This window comes from Carcharodon carcharias, chromosome 18, assembly GCF_017639515.1.
Source record: "Carcharodon carcharias isolate sCarCar2 chromosome 18, sCarCar2.pri, whole genome shotgun sequence".
In the NCBI taxonomy this organism is placed as follows: Eukaryota; Metazoa; Chordata; class Chondrichthyes; order Lamniformes; family Lamnidae; genus Carcharodon; species Carcharodon carcharias.
The window spans coordinates 48,459,957-48,482,458 of NC_054484.1; the positions used below are offsets into that span (position 1 = coordinate 48,459,957).

Here is a 22,502-nt window from a genome sequence, read left to right on the forward strand (position 1 = left end):
TATGGATAGAGCTGACGGACTGGCTAGCTGAGGGTGTCAGTCACTTGGCAGAGCTCCCTGTGAACCAAAGTAGAGACAATTAGTGCATGGCAGAGTCAAAAGCAGGAGAGAGAGCACTCCCAGTTGCGTTGCGAGGCGGATGATATGATGCAGGATCCTCACATGGGTGTTCGTCACCAGCCTCACCGTTGCCGTAAGCACAGCCCATTCCTCACCAGTTAGCGTGATGGCACACTCGTCAAAATGAGTGGGAGGCCTAATGTGGGCCACTCCACATCCGGTCTGGGGCCTCTCCCTGCTGATGTAAGCAGGCTTCTCCTGCATGGAAACAGATGGAGAGAGTATGAACAGGATGCATGGCACTGGGTGGAATGTTTGTGTGGTGAGCGGAGCCATGGACAGGATGAGGACGTGAGTTCCAGAGGATAGGAGCCTGGTGCAGATGTGAGGATGTGTGAGAGTTAGTGGTGTTGTCCCTTGAGGTGCGAGATCCCTGTGGATGTGCGATGGGTTTTGTGAGTGTGTGAATTGAGAGTGATGAGAAGAATGAGTTACCTTGTCTGAACGGATGAGACCATTCATCCTGTAGGGGCACTGGGTGGCTGTCCTCTTTTGCAAGGCATTGGCATGTACCACTGCCGTCCCTGCTGGATTGGTAATGCTGTCTACGTAAAGAGCAGGGTAAAGTACATCTGTGAAGTGGACAGATTACGGAGAGAATATCCTATTGCACCCTAAGTTGTTGAAAGAGTCAAGAGAAGAAACAGTAGAGACTCTGGCCACAATTTTTCAATTCTCTTTACTGTGCCTTAGAACTGGAGTAGCCATCTCTAATCAAGAAAGGAGGAAGACTGAGCAATTATAATTCAAATGTTAATTGTGGGAAAACCCAAAAAATCCATAATCTGAGTTAACTTTGGAGAACATTTAGAAACATGTGGATTAACCAAGGATAGTAATCATGGATTTATTAAGGGGGGAGAAAAGATGATAGGGTAAATAATTATTTTTCAAACTTCCGATTAAAGTAGTGATAAAGTTGCTTCCGATAGCAGTATGCAAGATAAAAACTCATAATTCTGTCCATTTCAGGGAGACAGTAATCATGGACATAAAGGCAGTCTTAACATTAAGTGGATTTGTGTGGTTTCAGAACACAGGAGCTTCAGCATCAGAATTGCTTTCAGGTTCTAGTACCAAATTTTGATTCTATCTGTAAATCAAGGTGCCTTTGATAGTGATATTGGCCAGATAAGTAGGGTGACAGCATTAATCGAATAGAATAAATGATAATATGCAATTTAAATGCTGAAAAAAATAGTTATTTTATAGGGATTGCTCACTGTTAAAGCATATACATTTTCATTTTTCCTCCTTTTGAACTGAAGCTCTTCCTATAAAGATAAGTTTAATATATGTATATGTGGTTCCAGCACCATATTATGGGTACTGCAATATTAAGAGTCTAACCTGCAGAAATATCATTCCACAAGCTCTTTTGCATTATAGATATTAAAGCATTTTCTTAGCTGTTTGGGTCATACACTATTCCACGTGCATCAATGCATTTTAATTAATACATATTTATAACTAATTAATTATCTAACAATATGACTAACACCAATTATTTAGTTTTACTTCCATACAAACTTACTTTGTGATGTAGGTATGACCGAATGAATTTCTTCCTGTCCTTTAAAGATATCGGCTTCTAGTATCTGTAATAGCACTTGGTTTAATAAAGCTGTAGTACACAAATGATTTGGTATCTTGTCAGAAGAGTAAATATCATTGCCAGCACACAATGCATCACTGTTCAGACTCAGCTGCTCCATCAGCAACACTTTACTCAGCCACTGTGAATAAACCATATGTTAAATTTTGCAAGTTATGTATCATTAAACTTTTAGATTTTATCAAGAAATGTACTTTGTTTTTAATTATACAAATTAAAACTACCAGAATCATGTTAGGTCACCAAGTGATGTTTAATTCTTGAAGGCAATGGCTGAAGCTACATTTTCAATGAATGAAATTTCAAACTAGGTCATTGTATTGAAGGGTTACCCAGAAAAAAAATGCAGAAGATGCTTACACAATTAGTAGAGTTAAATCAAAATTACCAAAAACTTAAACTGGACTAGCCATATAAATACTGTGGCTATAAGAACAAGTCAGAGGCTGGGAATTTTGCAGCGAGTAACTCGCCTCCTGATTCCCAAAGCCTCTCCACCATCTACAAGGCACAAGTCAGGCGTGTGATGGAATACTCTCCACCTGCTTGGATGAGTGAACTCCAAAAATGCTCAAGAAGCTCGACACCATCCAAGGCAAAGCAGACCGCTTGACTGGCACTCCACCCACCACCTTAAACATTCACTCCTTAACCACCGATGCACAATGGAAGCAGTGTTTACCATGTACAAGATGTACTGTGGCAACACACCAAGTCTTCTTCGACAGCATCTTCCAAACCCAGATTTCTACCACCTAGAAGGATAGGAGTAGCAGGCACATTGGAACACCACCACCTGCAGCTCCCTACAAGCCATCCTGACTTGGAACTAATTTGCCATTCCTTCAAATATTGCTGGGTCAAAGTTCCGGAACTTTCTTAACAGCATTGTGGATGTGTCTACACCAAGTGGACTGCAGCATTTCAAGAATGTGACTCACCATCATCTTCTCAAGGGTAATCAGGGATGGGGAACAAATGTTAGCCTTGCCAGCGACGCCCACAATCCATGAATAAATAAAAAAAACAAATTAGTGCAAGTTTACTTATTGGGCTGGACATTATATTTTACCTGTGGAGAAAGTTTCTGCCTCAGGTTTTCCCATTCAGAATGGTTTGGAACCATGCATTCAATTAATGTTATGAGATGATGAAGAGGTTGAGGTTGAGCAGCTTTCAGCTTATCAAGAAGCGTGTAAGTGCAGGAAAGCAGCATCTGGAGGCTTTACAGGAAAAAAAGAATGAAAATACATCAACTGCAAACAATTCTTAAAAAAATAGATAATCACCAATAAAGCAAGCTTCAGCACAAATACAATTTTAGATTACTTCCAGAAAGAAGAACACTGTTTGGTAATCTTTTAATTCAGCTTCCTCATAAGACATCTTTGAGGAAGTAACTGCATTAGTTAATGGGGGCGCCTAATGGATAGAATTTGGGTTCTCAAGATATATCAAATAATTTAATGTAAAAGACTTACAGAAAATTGGTCAGCTAGTTGAAAATTGGGCTGCCAAAAGGAAACAGGTGATGACAAACAAGGGAAAACAAAATCTGAATACAGAGCAGTGGTCAATCATAGATACATTATTCATAGACAATTTAGAGTTAACATTTGAATAAAGGCTATAAATTTGCTCATTATGTCAAACTGTAATGCCAGGTGATCAATATTAACCTGCATTTACGTAGGCCTTTATACAGAAAAACATCCCAAAATGCTTCAGAGGAGAAAACAGCAGGTCCCTCGGTAATACAAATATTGCTGAAAAAAGAAACATGTTGCCGAAGTTATTCGTCTTGCAATCATCAGGACAAATACCAAGAATGCCAAGTTTCAAATGATCACAATTTACACTAGAAGAGAAAAGGATGCTGATTGGTTGGCAGGTCAAGTCAATTGGCTGAATCGTTGCCATGGAGAAAGCAATGTGAAAAAGAGGCTTCCCAAGATGCAACGCATATTCAAACAAAAGGAATATGTTAAGTCTTGCACCTTTTAGAATTACTTGGGAGCTTATAACCCCTGCTGCTTTCTCCATGGCAATGCCTTGGCCAATCAGTCAACTTTTCAACCAAACAGCACCCTTCTCTCCTGCAGTGTAAATTGTTGTGATTGTTTGAAATTTGGCATTCTTACATTTGTCTGCACGAGTGCAAGATGAAACGCTTCTAGACTAGACTAGACTAGACTATTATCTGGAATGAGTGGGTTGTCTTATGAGGAAAGGTTGGACATGCTAGGGTTATATCCGCTGGAGTTTAGAACAGTAAGAAGCAACTTGATTGAAACATGTAAGATCCTGAAGGGTCTTGACAAGGTGGATGTGAAAAGGATGTTTCCTATTGTGGAAGAATCTAGAACTAGGGATCACTGTTTCAAAACAAGGGGTTGCCATTTAAGACACAGATGAAGAGAATTTTTTTCTCTCAGAGGGTTGTGAACCTTTGGAACTCTCTTCCTCAAAGGTAATGGAAGCAGAGTCTTTGAACATTTTTAAGGCAGAGGTAGATAGATTCTTGATAAATGAGAGGGTGAAAAGTTTTCAGGGGTAGGCAGGAATGTGGAGTTGAGGTAACAATCAGGTCAGCCATGATCTTATTGAATGGTGGAGCAGGCCCGAGGCCGCATGGCCTACTCCTGCTTCTAATTTGTATGTTCATAACATGTCACTCTTTTCAGCAAAAGAGCAGCTGTTGAATATTGGCGCAAGCTCTGGAGAAGTGACTAAGAGATTGGTCTAGGAGATGTGCTTTGAGGAAGCTTTAAAATTTGGAAAGTCAAGTTGAGAAGTAGAGGGATTTAGGGAGTGAATTGCAAAGTTTAGATCATGGAAGTTGAAGGATGTAACACAGTCAGAAGGGAGGATATAAAAGCCAGAGTATCAGACACTGGAGGGATTCAAGTCTGGAAAATTTGAAGGGTTTAGGTGGAGTGAGATTGCGGAGGGATCTTTTGATGAGGATTTCAAGTTGTGTAATTTGGAGGTCAGCCCACCAGTATAGGCCAGCAAGGATGGGCAAGCAGGGCTGGTTATGAGACAAGATGCAAGGACCTGTGTTTTAGCTGATATGGGGTTTGTAGAAATTGGTTATCTGAAGGCAGGCAAGGAAGGAATTCGAGAAATTGTGTCTGGAGGTGAAGAAAATTTGGATTAGAGTTTCAGCAATAGGCTCCTCCACAGCTTAATGCAGGTGGCCCTATAGCATGAAGTGTACAGCGGCTGAAGGGAAGTGGTGGCGAAGTGGCATTGAATATTGTCGACATACATGTGGAAGCTGACCATCAATTGGCAGCGTGAAGATGAGGATGTAGCATCATTTAAAAATTGATGGATCTTTGGGGAACTCCAGAAGTGAAAATCTGGGAGCTACAAACAGGGTAAGCCATTGTTATGGATTTGCTACCTGTGGTGGGGTAGGTAGGAATACAACCATACAAAGACAATTAGGTATAAGTACTGAATAAAGATAGGTTGATCATCTGCAAAAAATATAAGAGGGGTCAAGGCAACAAAGAGGAAAAATAGTGCCATGGTTGCAGTCACGTTGAAGACTGATGCTGACTTTGATGAGGGTGGCCTCAGTGCTATGGTCATGGCAGCAAATGTACTGAAGGGATTCAAACCAAAAGCTGGGAGGTGGTGATATGCTAAGGGCCTTAGACAATAAGTACAGGATGGTAATTTAGTGGAAATTGGGGGAGATGGATAATCAAGAGTGGGCTACATCAGGGAGATAACAAGCATTCAAAGTGATCTTAAGCAGATGGGCTAAGAAATAGGGAATTTAAGTCAAAGCTGAATACTAGAGATGTAAAAAAATCAACAAATGTATGATTGAGTTTTACTTATCTTTGGGGATCTGAGAGTTTAATGCAGGGCACTCCCTTAACATATTAAATGGGTGGTAGCAATGCGCATGATGGGACAGATTGTAGGCAGCTTATGTAAAGAATGAATTTTGTGCAAGGAATGATCTTTTTGCCTTTCATGCTTTCCTATGCTAGATATTTTACAAGCACCTCACAATAAAGAAAATATTAAAAATTCTGTTATAAAAATGGCCACAATGGTTCCTGTTGAGTTTATCATTCACTATTACAAATAAAAATAATCAATTGGATTGTCACTGCACTTATATAAAAGAAAAGCCTGTGGCTTGTTACGACAGTATAATAATAATTTTTATATTTTTCTGGTTTATTGTGAAGTAGGTTTATGGGGGTAAGTATAGTTGGATCTGTCTGCGTGTGAGTTAATCACATTTGGAGTCAAGTAGACTGCAAGCTTTAACTATTCAAAAGCTAGGTGCTTGGCATGCTAATGAGTAAATATGGATGTGGGCTTAGCATGTAAGGTGCTAGGGGAATTTGCATTTTTAGATAGATGAAGGGAGATTTGGATTTCAAAGGGATTTTAGTTTGTTTACAACTAGCCAGATAAGCAAGGCTAAGGAATGTGTTTTTCTCAAAGGTTACTGACAGTAAATAGAGGCAACATGGAAGTTTTTATATTGTGAGGAAGATACAGTTTCAAAGGCAAATGAAACAATAGAATTTACATAATGAAAAGAGAGAAACATATATAAAGGAGAATGAGGCTGTGTGTCAGGAGAAGGCCCTGAGAGTTCTAACAAAAGTGTGTGAAATAGCCTTAATGAAGCCACAAGCATTTGTACATAAGCCTGCTGTCTACCGAAACTGAAGCTGAAGAAGAGCCATTTGGAATTCCACTGTCCAGGGTATTGTGTTAAATTTTCTGGGTCTGTTTAAAATCTAAAATCCACCTTTGGACCATTGTCTTAAAGAGGGTGTAACGGGAATCAGGTTAATTAGGAATTTTAGGAATTATTATAGCAGTAATTGTAGTCTTATGTATGTGCTTGACATCTCTCATTTTGTTAATAAGTACTTTAATTTTTTTTAGATCTCTAAAAGTCTTGGTGGACATATTACTTCTGAGTTCAGTGCACACATCTCAAAATAAATAACAAAACCATTGTGATAGCGTGCCCAAGTTTTCCTTGTAGATTTGGTCCACCTGCCACGTAATAACAAATTAGGGGTTTGTCTGGGATATTTGAAATTCCTTGTATGATTTGGAGTTGGTGAATCTTAAGGTTACGAGTACTTGAAGCACTTTGCATTCAGGAGTTGGTGTTAGGGATTTTAAATGGCTGTATCCATGACTAAAACTTTTTTGGAAATAGAAGATATAACTCTGATTGGGTTACAAAAAGTATTTAAGGATAAGTTAACAGAATTGGCAGTTACGTTGCAGTTGAGGTTGCCTGTAGGGGCAAAGAAAGCAGACATAGTTGAAATGATAGTGCAGTGTTTGAAGTTGGAAGTTATACCTGACACTAGTGAGTCACAGCTGGAGGCAGTGAGACTTCAGTTACAAATGATGAAGCTTGAATTTGAACAAGCAATGGAAATGAAAAAGCTTGAATTAGAGGAAGCAGAAAAAGAAAGGGCAGAGAAAAAGAAAGAAAGCAAAAAATAGAGTACTTCAAAGAGAAATGGAATTGCGAAAACTTGACTTCCAGAGGGAATAGTTAACAATGGAGGAGAGCGTGAAGGAAAAAGAAATTAAAAATCTAGGCTTTAAAAAAGAGACCTCAGATGCTGAGGAAGATTCTGATGATGAAAAGACCTTCAACCTAAACCCAGTAGAGAGATATTTAATTTTGTGCAAGCTCTTGCAAAGTTTGAAGAAAGGGATGTAGGGAGATTCTTTATTTCATTTGAGAAGATAGCTAAACAGATGAAATGGCCACAAGAAAACTGGACATTGCTTTTACAGTATAGGTTAGTGGGTAGAGCTCATGAGGTTTATGCTTCACTGTCAGAAGAAATTTCAGTGGATTATGATGTGGTAGAAAAGGCCGTTTTGAGTGCATATGAGTTGGTTCCTGAGGCATACAGGCAGAAATTTGGTAATAAAAGGAAACAGCCTGGGCAAACTTATATGGAGTTTGAGAGAGAAAACAAAGTAATTTTGACCGGTAGAGACAACATATGCAGCTTTTAGGGAAGTAATTCTTTTGGAAGTATTTAAAGATTCAATTCCTTCAGTTGTGAGAACTCATGCGGAGGAACAGGAGGTTAAAACGGTAAGACAAGCAGCAGAGATAGTTGATAATTATGAGTTAGTTCATAGATCTAAACCTTTTTCCATCACCCTGTTAAATCAGAGAAGGATAAAAAGTGGGAAGGTGCAAGGAAGGTGGGTAGTCAGGGAAGAGAAAAAGTAGGTGGAAATTCCCAGGAAGTTTTTTCTCAGACTAAAAAGGAAGGTGCTGAGGGTAAAAGTGACACTCGAAAATTGAGGTGTTTTCATTGTAATAAAGTTGAGCACACGAAGTGTAACTGGAAATTACAGGGAAAATCTGTTGCAATCATTGGGATGCAGAAAAGTTCTGGAAGTACAAGTACTGTGGGTTCTGAGGTCCAGGCAAAGCAGAAACAAGTGGTTTGTGTACAGGTAAAGCAGGAAGAATCAGTGATAGGTAAAGAAGTGGGAAAGTGTTCACAATTTACCCAAGGGAGTTCTGAGGAGTAGGTTGTAGAAATGTTTAAAGATTTTGTATGTGAAGGGGAAGCCCTTCCATGCGTATAGGTTGGAGCAGGTAAAGATATTAAAGTTTTAAGAGACACAGGGGCTAGTCAGTTCTTAATGATATGGGATAGCGATATTTGTTGTTCAGAACCCTTTGGAGCATTAGTATTCATTCCGGCGCAGCCGAAGAGCTGAAGGTGTGCTTGGGTTGGTTCTTGAATGCATACTTGTAAATCCAAGGGAACAGAGTCTCAGGAGAGGCAATTGAAACCTGGGAGGTGTGCAGTCATTGAGGCAGTCCGAGTTGGAATGACCTTTAGAGAGAATTCCAAGGTTAGATCTTCGAAGGTGAAGACTGGAATCCCTCGCGAAAGAGACAGGGTTTCAATGAGATTGGTTGACTTGCAGTGCTTATTGTCGTCTGGGTGGGTTGTTCAGAAATCCATGGACTCTGTCTTGGTCGCATCTGCTGTTCAGTATGCAGTGTGGTGTGTTCAACCACAGTTTGCCTGAAGCAGTCCATTTCCAAATGCAGCATGATCTGGACAATGTCCTGGCCTGGGCTGACAAGTGGCAAGTAACATTAGCGCCACACAAGTACCAGGCAATGACCATCTCCAACAAGAGAAAATCTAACCATTGCCCCTTGACATTCAATGGCATTACCATCACTGAATCCCCACCATCAACATCCTGGGAGGTTACCATGGCCAGAAATTGAACTGGACTAGGCATATAAATACTGCGGCTACAAGAGGTCAGTGGGTAGAAATCCACTCACCACCTACCTCTCCATAGCCTGTCCACCATCTACAAGGCACAATTCATGAGTGTGATGGAATACTCTTCACTTGCCTGGACAAGTGCAGCTCCAACAACACTCAAGAAGCTTGACACCATCCAGGACCTAGTAGCCCCCTTGATTGGCACCCCATCCACAAACGTTCACTCCCTCCACCACCGATGCACAGTGGCAGCAGTGTTTGCTAGCTACAAGATGCACTGCAAGAACTCATCATGCCTCCTTAGACAGCATCTTCCAAACCCACAACTGTTACCATCTAGAAGGACAAGGGCAGCAGACTCATGAGAACACCACCACCTGGAAGTTGCCCTCCAAGCCACTCACCATCCTTCACTAGTGCTGTGTCGAAATCCTGGAACTCCCACCCTAACAGCACCGTGGGTGTGCCTACAGCACCTGGACTGCAGCGGTTCAAAAAGGCAGATCACCACCAGCTTCTCAAGGCCAATCAGGGATGGGCAATAAATGCTGTCCCACATCCCATGAATGAATAAAAAAAACCTCATATTAACCCTGAATGTTAAGAGTATTAGATATCATTAATTGCTTTAACCTTCTGACCTTGTATAGTAAAACTTTTTTCTGTTCAAAACCTGTGGAATCTTGCGGCTTTACTCTCTTAGCAAGTGTCTTGTATCTCAAATTTTGTCTACTTTAAACAAAATGTTATTGTCCCCCAACCAGACCTTACCAAAATCTTAGGGTCCACTCTAGTATCAGAACAATCTATTATCTTTCCAGCAACTCCTGCAACCAAGCTGGTGCCAAATGTAATGCTTTGCATTCTTTTGGATTCAACTAGGGAGGTTGAAAGGAGGTTCCCTACACTTGGGCAGCCTAGGGCTCCATAAAATTTGGCCAGGCTTCCGTTCTGGAGACGACACTCCAGTTTCACTGCAGAGCATTAAGACAACGCAGGGGACAGATGTGACGAGCGAACTCGATTGCCCAACTCGATTGGCGTAGAGAATGGATGCTACAGGCTGTCTCCAACAGCAGAAGGGATCATCGTGACTCACTGGTCAGCCACCACCCACCACAAGTTAGGCAGCCCTAACCTGTAAAATGCTGACCTGCCACAGTGCATCTGCTTCAATGGGTGCCTGGAGTTTGGAGTCTCTGCTCAACAAGTGGACCAACTCAACTGCAGCAGGCAAACAAATGAAACAAGCAAAAAGGAAAAAGATGCCACCTCTTCGATTGGCAAGCTGGAGTGTCAGGGCCATGTGCATGGGACTGACAGATGACTTGCAACTGGTCTATAACATGCGCAAGAAAGCTGTGATCGAAATGGAACTTGATAGGCTGAACATCGACATAGCATCCCTACAATTGACCTGGCTTGCCAAGAGCAGATCACTGAAAGAAAAATATTCATCTGGCTGGTGAAGAGTTAAATAAGATGTAGGCTTTGTTGTATAGAACTCTCTACTCTCAATGATTGAACCCGCCACAAATGTTTCAGAATTTGTACTCTCTATCTGTCTCTTAACTCAAACAGAGTGAGTTAACCCCATGAGTACCTATGCTTCAATGTTATGCTCCGCTACAGAGGCAAAAGACCAGTTCTATGAGGAGATTGACACTGCTGTCAGCAGAATCCCTAAGTCAGAACCCTTATGCCTACTGGGGGATTACAAAGCAAGGGTGGGCACTGATATGAGGCATAGCCCTCCTACCTCAGACATCATGGGCTGGTGATGAGAATGGATTGAGAGTACTTCAGCTTTGCTGCTACCATGAGCTTTGTGTAACTAGTACCTTCTTTCAGAACAAACCATGCCACAAGGTGTCCTACAGAGATCCAAAATTAGTGCATTGGCACCAGCTGGATCTGATCATCACCAGACATGTCTCTCTGAACAGTATTTTCAACAGATACAGCTACCACAGCACTGGCTATGATACAGATCACTCCCTGGTGTGTGCTAGGGTGAGGATGCAGCCCTTGAAAATTTTTCATTCAAAGCAGGAATGCTGACCTCACATCAACCATACTGCCTACCCAGATAATAAGCAACAGTTCCGTGACACAATTGAACTGGCACTCTCTGGCATTCCCACACGGAGTGCAGAAGTGAAATAGAACATACTTTGAGACACCACCTATTGCACTCTCAACATATGGGAAGCAGGAGTGGAAAAATGCTGAGTGCTTCAAGACTAACATCACTGTGATGGAACCTGTCATTGAAGTCAAGCGGTCAACTCTCATTACAAGAGAGACTCCTGTGAGAAAACTCTGAATGCACTAAGAGCTGCTCAAAGTAAAGTCCAACAGACTGCTTTGTGGTCTGTCAATGACTACTGGTTACAACTTTGCCAGAATATCCAGATATCCTTCGGTACAAGGAATGTCAGGGGCATGTATGATAGAATCAAAAAGACCCAGGCCCATCAGCAAAGAAAAGGGTTCCAGTAAGGCATGGGAGGTCATCACCAACTGCAATAAACAGCTGGGGAGACAGATGGGCCACAACCTTGCACTGTGCCCTTAGGAGAACACAGGCATCAATGAGCTCTAGATACCATAGAAAGCCTGCCTTTCATTGCACAGCTGGATATCAAACCCACAGTGGAGGAGCTTAGCAAAGCTATTAACCCACATGCCATGGCCTAAATTCCAGGTGTTGATGCTATACCACTGAACTCATCAAGCATGGGAAACTGGCACTCCTACAACATATGCATGAACTTCTCTGTCTCTGCTGGGGTAAGTATTTGCCCATGTTGCCCTTGTCAGATTGCAGATCCTGACTAAATGCATCTATCCCGAATCCCAGGGTGGTTTCAGAACTGGAAAAATCTACAACTGACATGATCTTCTCAGTCTGGCAGTTGCAAGAGAAATGCCATGAACAAAGGAAACCACTAAATATTTCCTTCATTGATCTCACCAAGGCATTCAAACTTGTGTACAGAGGTTGTCCATTTACGCTGCTACAGCAAATTGGCTGCCTGCCAAAGCCGCTCGTCGTGATCTTCTTTTCTGTGACATCATGATGGATAAGGTCAGCTATGACAGGGCAACATCTGAACCTTTTGAGATCCTCAGTGGCATCAAACAGGGTTGTATTCTGGTGTCGACACTCTGGCATTTCTTCGCTCTACTGTCATCATATGCCTTCACGTCATCTACAGAGGGTGTCTACCTGCATACCAGAACTGACAGAAAGCTTTTCAGCCTTGCTAGCCTGAGATCCAAATCAAAAGAGCACTAAATCCTCATCAGAGTTTTGCTCTATGTTGACAACGGTTACTGACAAACCATACTGAGGAACACCTTCACAGGCTTTCCCACACCTGTTTGGTTTGACCATCAACATCAGGAAGGCAAACATCATGGAGCACGATGCTGCCATAATGCCAGTTAAATAGTTTGTCTTTTGATGTTGAAATCAACAAATACATCGCAAAAGCTGCAGCTGGTTTGTCCAATGTGAATAATGTTAAAATGTGAAACAACAGTAACCTGACTGAGGACACCAGAGTGAGTATGCCAGGCTTGCCTCCTCAGTGCATTTCTCGACAGTGGTGAGACTAGGGGCAGAATTCTTACCGTGATGGGTGGGCTCAGCAGGAGTGTTCGGGAACCCGACCACCACCAGCGATTGGGTGTGCACCGCCATTTTACAAAGGCGTACCAATTAAGGCCCACCCAGCGTAATATACGAGCGGTAACTACCTGTGCAGGCAGGGGTTGGAAGGAGAGTCAGGACCAGCGCTCTTTCTCGTGCAGCGCTTCAATTCTCCTTGAGGCAGCTCCATGCCTCAGGGAGATTGAAGCGCTTTTGAAAATAATAAATAAAATCAATAAAAATTTAGTGAAACAGGTTCCCTCATGTGACTGTGTCACATGAGATGGGACATGTTTTTATATTTCAGGAAAACATTTTATTTAGTTCATAAAAGCTTTAGGAAACCACATCCCACTCATGGACAAGGTTTCCTAAAAAATGTAAAGGCCGCTTGACCTTTTCACCTGCCCGCCAACCGTAAGGTTGGACAGGCAGCATTAACTTGACATTAATTAATTTGTTAATGGCCTTAATAGGCCGATCAATTATCGGCGGGCGCGCAGCTGACTCTGGCATGTGGCCACCGAACGAAATATTGCAAGACAGCGTGATGAGTCGGGACACACGCCCAACGTGATCGCACGTTATCTTACGTGTCGGCCTGACGGGCCTGCCCTCGCACGCCGACTGAAAAATCCTGGCCTAGGATAACATATGCTAGGCAGGAGAAAAGGCAGAACAGTTTCCACCTTCGCTGACTCATAGGTATTCTCGGCAGGACAAAGTCACCAACTCAGAGGTTCCGGAGCACACTAATGATATCATCATACAGTCATTGCTAAGCCAATGATGTCTGCGCTGGCTCGGCCATGTTTATCTGATGGATAATGACTACATATCCAAAGGCATTCTGTATGGTGAATTGGCCACTGGGTCACAACCTCCTTGGCATCCATACCTCTGCTACAAGGAAACCTGCAAGTGAGTTGTGAAGATATGAACGGATGTTCACACTAAAAACTGGGAGACAGTTGCTGATGGCCTTGACCTCTGGAGTCTGACCATTTGGAAGGGCATTGAAGAAGCGAGCACAATCGAATAGCTCAGCTGGCCGAGAAGACACCCAGAGAAAAAGAGGCCAGCAAATTGTGCATCTTCTCAGCCCATTGTCTTCCTCTGCATCAAACATGGCAAAGACCGGCATGCCAGTGTGGGTTCCTGAGCCACATCAGGCAGTGCTTAACAGAGTTGACCACCATGGTGCAAAGATCCGTCTTATGAGGCAGAAGACTGCCACTAAGTCACTAATTGTCAGATGGTTAACACAGCTGTCTGATAAATATATGGTTGCATCATATAAAAAAAAGACAAAAAAAATCTATTTTAACATTTTTACCATCCCTTTAGAAGTTGAGAGTTAAACCACCTATTTAAAGGCTAACAGAATAAATGCCAATTTTCTCCTGATGACAGAATGGGGCATTATGATTTTAAAATCAGTGTGTCAGGTCATTCCGATATTTTGGATATTATCAAATAATTTGCATCTGATGGAAGTATTCTGAACTTATGGTGTAATAAACTTTAGTTTTTTTTCCCCCAATGTGCCACCATGCTTTCCAATTAAACAAAAACTTTAAAAGAGCATTTTTCCTTTCACCTAGTTTTGCTTTGATTTGGCCACCTCAATTGGCCACAGTTTCTTCATAAGAGAGTTGCACACTCTGATCTACTTCTAGAGGTATAGTTGATGCTGCCTCTGATTCAACCTTTGAAGTGCTTACTTCTATAAATCAGTCTCTTCCCTTCTTTGAGGTCAGCACTTTGGCAACATTAAAAACCACTGCTCCATTCACCTGGCTTTCCATCTTAAGTATTTTAAAATCCAGGGACTGGATTTTGAATCTAACTCTCACAATCTGTGGGGTAATGCACTGATGAACCATACCACTGGATTACTTACTATTTTAGTTATATAAATAAATATAATTAAAAATATCTATCCAAAATACTGGTTTGTTCAAAATCCTTTGAATACCTAATGATACGCTTGCTTGTTGATAATTCTTTTCACAACAAAATATTTGTATGCAATAAGAAATCACTTAGCTCTGAGCAGCGTTCTTATCATCACACTACAGCTGGACTTTCCTACATAATTCTCATGACTGTAAGTTCAAGAAGAGTAATTGCAATTGCCAGGAATACATAATGCGAAAATGCCTCATCTCAGGTTTACTGCACAATGTAATAATGTACATGTCATAGGATATTATAAGACCAATCAAGTATGCTATATAACTAAGCAGCTGCTTTACACAACAGGTAAACTAAACTTATTAAACTGGATAAGAGTAAGCTTCTCATAGGAAATATGTTTACCAGTGAAGAGAATATTAGAGAAAGGGCGTACTTATTCATTAAATAATACCTCTTCACATCCAGTGTTGATGTTTGGACTTGACTTTTCAGCCATGTTGCAGAGCTATGAAAGAAACCACATTTTCTAAAATTTTCGTTTTGTTGATTGATCAGTGAAGTTAATCCCAGCAACCAGGTTTGTTGTAGTTTATGCAGATCAGCATCTAAAACAGAGTAATAAAACTCAATTTTTCAAACAAAAAATAAATGTATATTAACATGCTTCAGTATCCTGCAGTCATTCAGACTTTATCTGAGATTTGGAAATATTTCCTCTAAAATTATTGCTTGTATAAATTGTACAAAGGGATACTCAAGGGTGCGTTTATCAAAGCTTCATTTTCTGACTTAAAGTATGTAAAAGAAAATTAAGATGCCACAAGGCTGAAGACTTAAACAAGTTGCATATTAAGTGTATAATTGCTAACAGAATGATCGATGGGAAACTGATATCACAGAATGCACTTTATATAGGAATGAAGAATAAAATAGCCAAACTACAATTTCCCATTATCTCAACATGTATAAAAATTGGTGTTAATACAATTTGCAATGAGATGACAGTTTGTTCATACAAACATATGCATTAGGAGCAGGAGGGGCCATTTGGCCCCTCAAGCTTGCTCCGCCATTTGATAAGATTGTGGCCTCAACTCTGTTTTCCTGTCTACCCACTTTGACCTTTGGCTCCCTTGTCAATCAAGAATTTATCCAGCTCAGCCTTAAAAATACTCAAAGACTTCCACTGCTCTGTGAGGGAGAGAATTCCACAAACGACCGTCTGTGGAAAAAAAATCACATCTCCATCTTAAATAGGAGACCCATTATTTTTTTTAAACTGTGCCCCCTGGTTCTAGTCGCTCTCATAAGGAGAAACATGCTGTCAGCATCCACCTTGCCAAGACCCCTCAGGATCTTATATGCTTCAATAAGATCACCTCTCATTCTTCTAAACTCCAATGGATACAGGCCCAACCTATTCTCGAAATAAACCCTTCATCTCAGGAATCAGTTGAGTGAATCTGCTCTGAACTGCTTCTAATGCAATTATATCTTTTCTTAAGGAGACCAAAACTGTACTCCAGATATGGTCTCATTAATACCCTGCACAACTGTAGCATAACCTCTGTCCTTTTATATTCCATTCACATTGCAATAAACAACAAAATTCCACTTGTCTTCCTAATCACTTGCTGTATCTGCATATTAATTTTTTTGTGATCCAGGTGCCAGGACGCCTAGTTCCCTCTGTACTGCAGAGTTCTGTGATCTCTCTCTATTCAAATATTTCACTGCTTTTCTATTCTTCCTGCCAAAGTGGACAAGTTCACATTTTCTCACATTATGCTCCATCTACCAAATCGTTGTCCACTCACAAATCCCGTCAATATCCCTTTGCTGATTCCTTATGCCCTCTTCACAACTTACCCTCCTACCTATCTTTGTGTCATGAGCAAATTTTGCAACCATACTTTCAATCACTTCATCCAATCACTGATAGAGATTGTAATTATTTGAGGCCCCAGCACTGATCCCTGTGGCACTCCACTAGTTGCAGCCCGCCCACCTGAAAATGACCCATTTATCCCTACTCTCTGCTTCCTGCTAGCTAACTAATCCTCTGAGCATGCTAATATGTTACCCCCTACACCGTGAGCTTTATTTTGTGTAGTAACTTTATCAAATGCCTTTTGGAAATCCACCAAACGTACAAGTTCACCTTTACCAACATTGCTTGTTATTCCTCAAAGAACTCTAATAAATTAGTCAAACATGATTTCCCTTTCACAAAACCACATTGACTCTGCCTGATTGCATTAAGATTTTCTAAGTGCCGTGCTCTAACCTCCTTATAGATTCTAGCATTTTCCCTATGACTGATGTTAGGCTAACTGGTCTGTAGTTTCCTGCTTTCTATCTCCCTCCTTTCTTGAATAGAGGAGTTACATTTGCTATTTTCGAATCTGAGGGAACCTTTCCAGAAACTAAGCTATTTCTTTTAAGACTTATAGGTGCAAGCAATCAGGTCCTGGGGACTTGTCAGCCTTTAGTCCGAATAGCTTTCTCAGTACCCTTTCCCTGGTGATGGTAAATTGTTTTAAGTATCACCCTCCTTTTCACCTCTTTATTTGCAATTATTTCTGAGATGTTATTTGTGCCTTCTACAGTGAAGACAGACACAAAATATCTGTTCAACGCTTCAGCCATTTCCTTATTTCCCATTATTAATTGTTGAGACTCACTCTCTAGAGGACCAACACTTACTTTAGTTACTCTTTTCCTTCAGGGATTTGCATTCTAAAAAATTAACTATCAACAGATGGGCAGAAGATAATTTGATTTTTTTTAAAGCTTAAAGTGAAAATATAATTTTATTACTCATTTTTCTGGTAATCTTCTTACTAATGCAAGTTGTATAGATGCATTTATCATCTGTATGCACGCTTCAGACAAGATTCAATTTAATAAGCAAACTAACGTTATAAAGACAAAATAATATTTTCTAGAGATTGTAAAAACAGAGTACTTCCTAATAAAATATAGATTTCAAAAGTTAATCTCTAGCAGTGGCAGGGTTTAGTCTTTAGAGGCCACAATTAGAATTTAAAAAATACAGTAAATACACCGTCAACATCCAAAATGCATTAAAAAGTCTGTGTCTTTTAAAACGGCATTAGTAATGAAAAATTAGTTCTCTCAGAACACAACAGCTGATTTAGTTTATTCACCATGACAAATGTAAATTAGTGATTAGTTTAAGTGAAGGGGGAAAAATTGGCTAAATAACTCCATCTCATTATAGAAATCCAAATGTTATTCAGATTACAAAAGAAAGTGAACTTTAAAAAACTGTAGCTGCAACAACAAATGATGAGACTCAGGGTATCAGTGGCAAATTGCAGAACTAAGATAGTAATTAGTAATAAACCTACATTGTAGTTTACTTAGAATTGCTCCACAAACACCTATTTTTGACAATGGTGCAATTAATAAGTTGTTTGAAAAAAAAATTGTAAATCCACGTCAATGAATGGAATTAATAATTAAACACAATTTTAGTAAATTAACATCACAAGTTATTTTTGATGTTCCTACTTCTGTTGTGCCATAATATTAAAGGGAAATGAATTTCATTCTTCTGATGCTTAATGGCTGAATGCATCACTGGTTGGAGTCATATCTAGCACAAAGGAAGATGGTTATGGTTGTTGGAGGCCAATTATCTGAGCTACAGGACATCGCTACAGGAGTTTCACAGGGTAGTGCCCAAGGTCCTTCTTCAGTTGCTTCAATAATTGCCTTCCTTTCAACATAAGGCCATAAGTGGGGATGTTTGCTGCTGATTGCAGTGTTCAGTACCACTCATAGCTCCTTAGATTGTTACTCTTGCATCAAACAGCCCTCAATGTATGAAGACGATGGACATTTTTACTCCTTTAAAAGATACTCAGAATATGGATAATTTGCTATGGCAAAATGGAGTCTAGGGGAGTCAGATGATTTCTTTTATTGTTTCTGTGCAGACATGTCTAGCATATCTCAGGGAAGTCACTTAGAATGCAAACTACTACTCAGGTGTTGATGATTGCCTCTCTCCATTTCAACTGAAGACACTTAAAGTAACAATGGCTGTTAGATGTTGAGTGGGGAGGGTGGCGGGTGGGTGAGGTGGGTCAGGGGGTAGTCGGGTTGGGAGGGGTAGTCGGATGGTCAGGAGGAGTGGTCGGGTTGGAGGCTAGTCGGGTTTCGGGGGGGACGAAGTGTGGTTGGGAGCATAGTTGGATCAGGGCGGTGGTCCTGGAGGGTAGTCAGGGAGTCGGCGGGGGGGGGGGTCAGGGGAGGGTTGGGTCAGTGTGTGGTTGAAGAGTCAGCTTTGTAGTTACCCAAATATTAGACTAGGTTTTAATCTGTCTAACATTTGCTGGATAACTATCCAGGTAAGTCCCATGGAACTGTCCAAAATCTTTGACTCTGGCTCAAAGTTGGAGATATTCTGGGAAGGTCCTGGGGAACAGGGGAGCTGCCTATTTGAAGATGAAACTTCCTGGACAATTTCCACTGAGGTCAGTGTGTCAGGATTTCAGTAGTGTCCCGACACACAACTTGGATCGTGGGTCTGGTCTCTAATAATCCAAAGGCCAGTTTATCTGGGTCACGAATACTGTGATCACACGGCAGTAACAGGCTGAAGATAGCAAATATCTTATTATTTAAAGAACAGCCTAGAGAAATCAGTCTGGGACAAGGACCTCAGAAGGAAGACATCTTGTCCTAAAAAGTAAAGCACCCTGCCTCAAAAAGGTCAGCTCAGGCAGAGAAGTGGAGTTTTTCTTATACCTGCAAGATTATATTTTTAGCGCTACAGAGGTTGGGCCACAGCTTCGACTGGAAAAGCCAGAAACCTGTTCCTGCTTGAAGTAACATTGGGAATTCCATCACCAAAAGCCTCTGATCTTTATTTTTCCTTCAGCATACTAAAAAGGGAATTTTCAGGCCTGCAATGCTTCCAATGCCATCTTGAAGAAGAAGTGACTTTTGAAGTCTTTGCATAAAGATATCAGTGCAAGCTACCCTTTTTGTGTAATCATCTTTTCTTGTGCGTGTGTGTGTCTTGTGTGGATGAGGAGCGGGTGATCATTGTGATTACATTTTGAGTGTTGTGCAAATAAAATGTTATCCTCTCTTTTGTTTTATACTTACAAGAAAGCCTGTATTGTGCAAATTTGCAGCATTCAAAGGGTTAGAACACCCCTAAAAATACAACTTGTTGCAGTCAGTTAACAGGTGGGAAAAAGGGGACATTATCCCACATCTCTTCCCTGTCTGTAATATAATACCAAAGCAGCCAGTGCCCATATGCAGCAAGACCTGGAGAACCTTCAGGCATGGGCTGATAAGTGACAAGTAACATTTATACCACAAAACTGAAGGGCAATGGTTCTCTTCAACAAGAGAGAGCCGAACCACCTCCCCTTGATGTTCCATAGCAATGCCATCATTGAATACTCCATTATCAACTTCCCAGGGGCCTGCCATTGACCAGAAACTTAACTGGACCAACCATATAAATACTACGGCTACAAGAACAGATTAGAGGCTGGGAATTCTGCGATGAGTAACTCACCTCCTTACGCCTCAAAGCCACCAACTACAAGACACAAGTGATAGAATACTCTCCACTTGTTAGCACAAGTGCACCTCCAGTAATATCCAAGAAGCTCGACAGAATTCGGGACAAAGAAACCCACTTGATCAGCACCCATTCACCACCTTAAACTCCCTCCACCACAGGTGCACAGTGACAGCAGTGCATACCATCTGCAAGATGCACTGCAGCAATTCACCAGACCTCCTACAACAGCCCCTTCAAAACCTGTGACCTTTACCACCTAGAAGATCAAGGGCATGGGACCATCATCACCTCTTAAGTTCCCCTCCAAACCACACAATGTCCTGACTTAAAACTGTACCACAGTTCCTTCACAGTCACTGAATCAAAATCCAATTTGGTCCAATTAATTAGATTATGTAGGATATGAGGTCATAATTTTATATTATATAAGACTCGACCCAAATTAGATATCAGGAGATGATTCCTCTTCCAGAGAGTAGAGGAACTTTTGAATACTGACTCGTGTTCCTGTGAGAGCTGAATCTGTTTCCTACTTACAAAAAGTAAGCATTGCAAGCAAATATCCAGGGCTTCAATCACCACGGTTTGGGAGGGTTAGAGAGGAATTTCTCTGAATTTTTTTTCCCCTGCAAATTGGCCTGGGTTTTTATCTAATTTCTTGCCTCTCCCAGGAGATGGTTTTGGGTGAAGTAGAAAATTTATCTATTGTGCTACACAAGAATTGTGTGGACCATGTTAGTTGGACCAAATCTTCCTGTTCATCAGTATTCATGTGATCAGCATTAAACCTTTAAAAGGTGTTCCATCTGAGTTCTGCTGAAGTGTTTTTGAATACCCTCTACCCAATTTTCCAATTTATTTTTCATCGTCCCTTATAATTTCTAAACACTTAAACTACATTAAAATTATTTTAGGTGAAAATAGTACTGCAGGTTATAACAGTTTAAGTAGTTAAAAAAATTATCATTGTGGCATGCAACCTGAAGTACAGAGTGAAAATCATAGTGAATGATACAAACATATCCACTTTCTATACAAATGAACAGAAAAAAGTTTCTAATTACTATAAAATTACTATCAACTTCTACCTTTATGATGTGACTGAGTATGGATTTCAGTACAATTAAGCAACAGCATTCAGTTACAGGATAACCCAGTTATCCATGTTTCATTTTATCAGTAACATTTAAACAAATCAATTCAGTAAGAGTATTAAGTAAGAATAAAAGTAATGTTTTTAAAATTCATTTTAACTTAGGATAACATTGCTTGTTGAATAAGATTTGCAGCACAGTTCTCTGAAATATAACTTAAATAATTGTCAGTAGTAAGATGCATTTCCAATGCAGCAAAATCTGGCAAAGCAAAAACACAGGAGTTTTAATGGGCTGCAGTTCCAAAGAAGAACTAAGAGGCATGGTTTAATGTGCATTACACTAATTCAATAGGCTGAACTACGTGGTCTGCATGATTGGCTGCACTGCTATCCACATAATAGTGCAACTGCTTGCAGACCGTTTCAATCAAGGCTCAAGTGAAATTTTCTCCTAGTATGCAACCAAAGAAAGTCACTCAGATGTATTTAAATATGGTGAAGAAGGTTTTCTTACAGTATTAGTAACTAAAAATATTCATATATTCAGCAAAATAATGAATGCTAAATACATTATTGTTCTTCTAATCATAGTGATAGCAATGTCTTCAGTATGTGAAGGTAAGCGCTGCATTTTTACAAAGGGTACGTCGAGTGCAAATTGTAATTCAGACCAAGATAAACAACATTTTAAACTATGTGCTGAAATCATTTTACTGCGTCACAAAGTAACATCAGTTTTCAATAGCAATGCTTCTTATGGCTAGCTTGCATGGCAGTAGTTGTTATTAATATGAAGTTAAGTGAATGCCTGTAGCATTCTATCATGTTACTCTCCTTTTTAGGCTGTAAACGTGTTCAGTTAGGCTTTAGAAGTTGAAAGCAACATATGCAAGATTCTTATTTTATTCTGCAGTAGTTTCTGTTTCTGTTAACATTTTCTCATGGTTGAGACTAGCTGTATTCATATTTGTTGCTGTATTGATGATACATTTTTAAGAGTCACAGTAAGCCATCAAATCCTGACTTGATTCATTTATTCCTTTGTTAGGACTCCAACAGTTTGCACGTTGGGCAGAAACAGAGCCAACGGAAGATGTTAGTCAATCAGTAAACCGTATCATTCGATGCTCAGGATGCAAACAGTCTGCTACAAGAGAAAATAAACGCATAAGACCTAAACTCTCTCGCAAAGGTCCACTGCCTTTCTAAATCAGGTAACAAAAAAAATA

General features: G+C 40.5%; 1 protein-coding gene across 1 annotated transcript in view; it reads right to left on the reverse strand.

Annotated features, from left to right (window-relative positions):
• Window positions 1-22,502, reverse strand: part of ltn1 (listerin E3 ubiquitin protein ligase 1) — a 139,245-nt gene that overhangs the window by 62,649 nt on the left and 54,094 nt on the right. The window contains exons 13-15 of the mRNA XM_041210886.1: window positions 15,054-15,207; window positions 2,808-2,958; window positions 1,655-1,856 (exon numbers count right to left, since the gene is read on the reverse strand). Of these exons, the coding sequence (XP_041066820.1) occupies window positions 1,655-1,856; window positions 2,808-2,958; window positions 15,054-15,207 (507 nt within the window). The remainder of the gene's footprint in view (window positions 1-1,654; window positions 1,857-2,807; window positions 2,959-15,053; window positions 15,208-22,502) is intronic.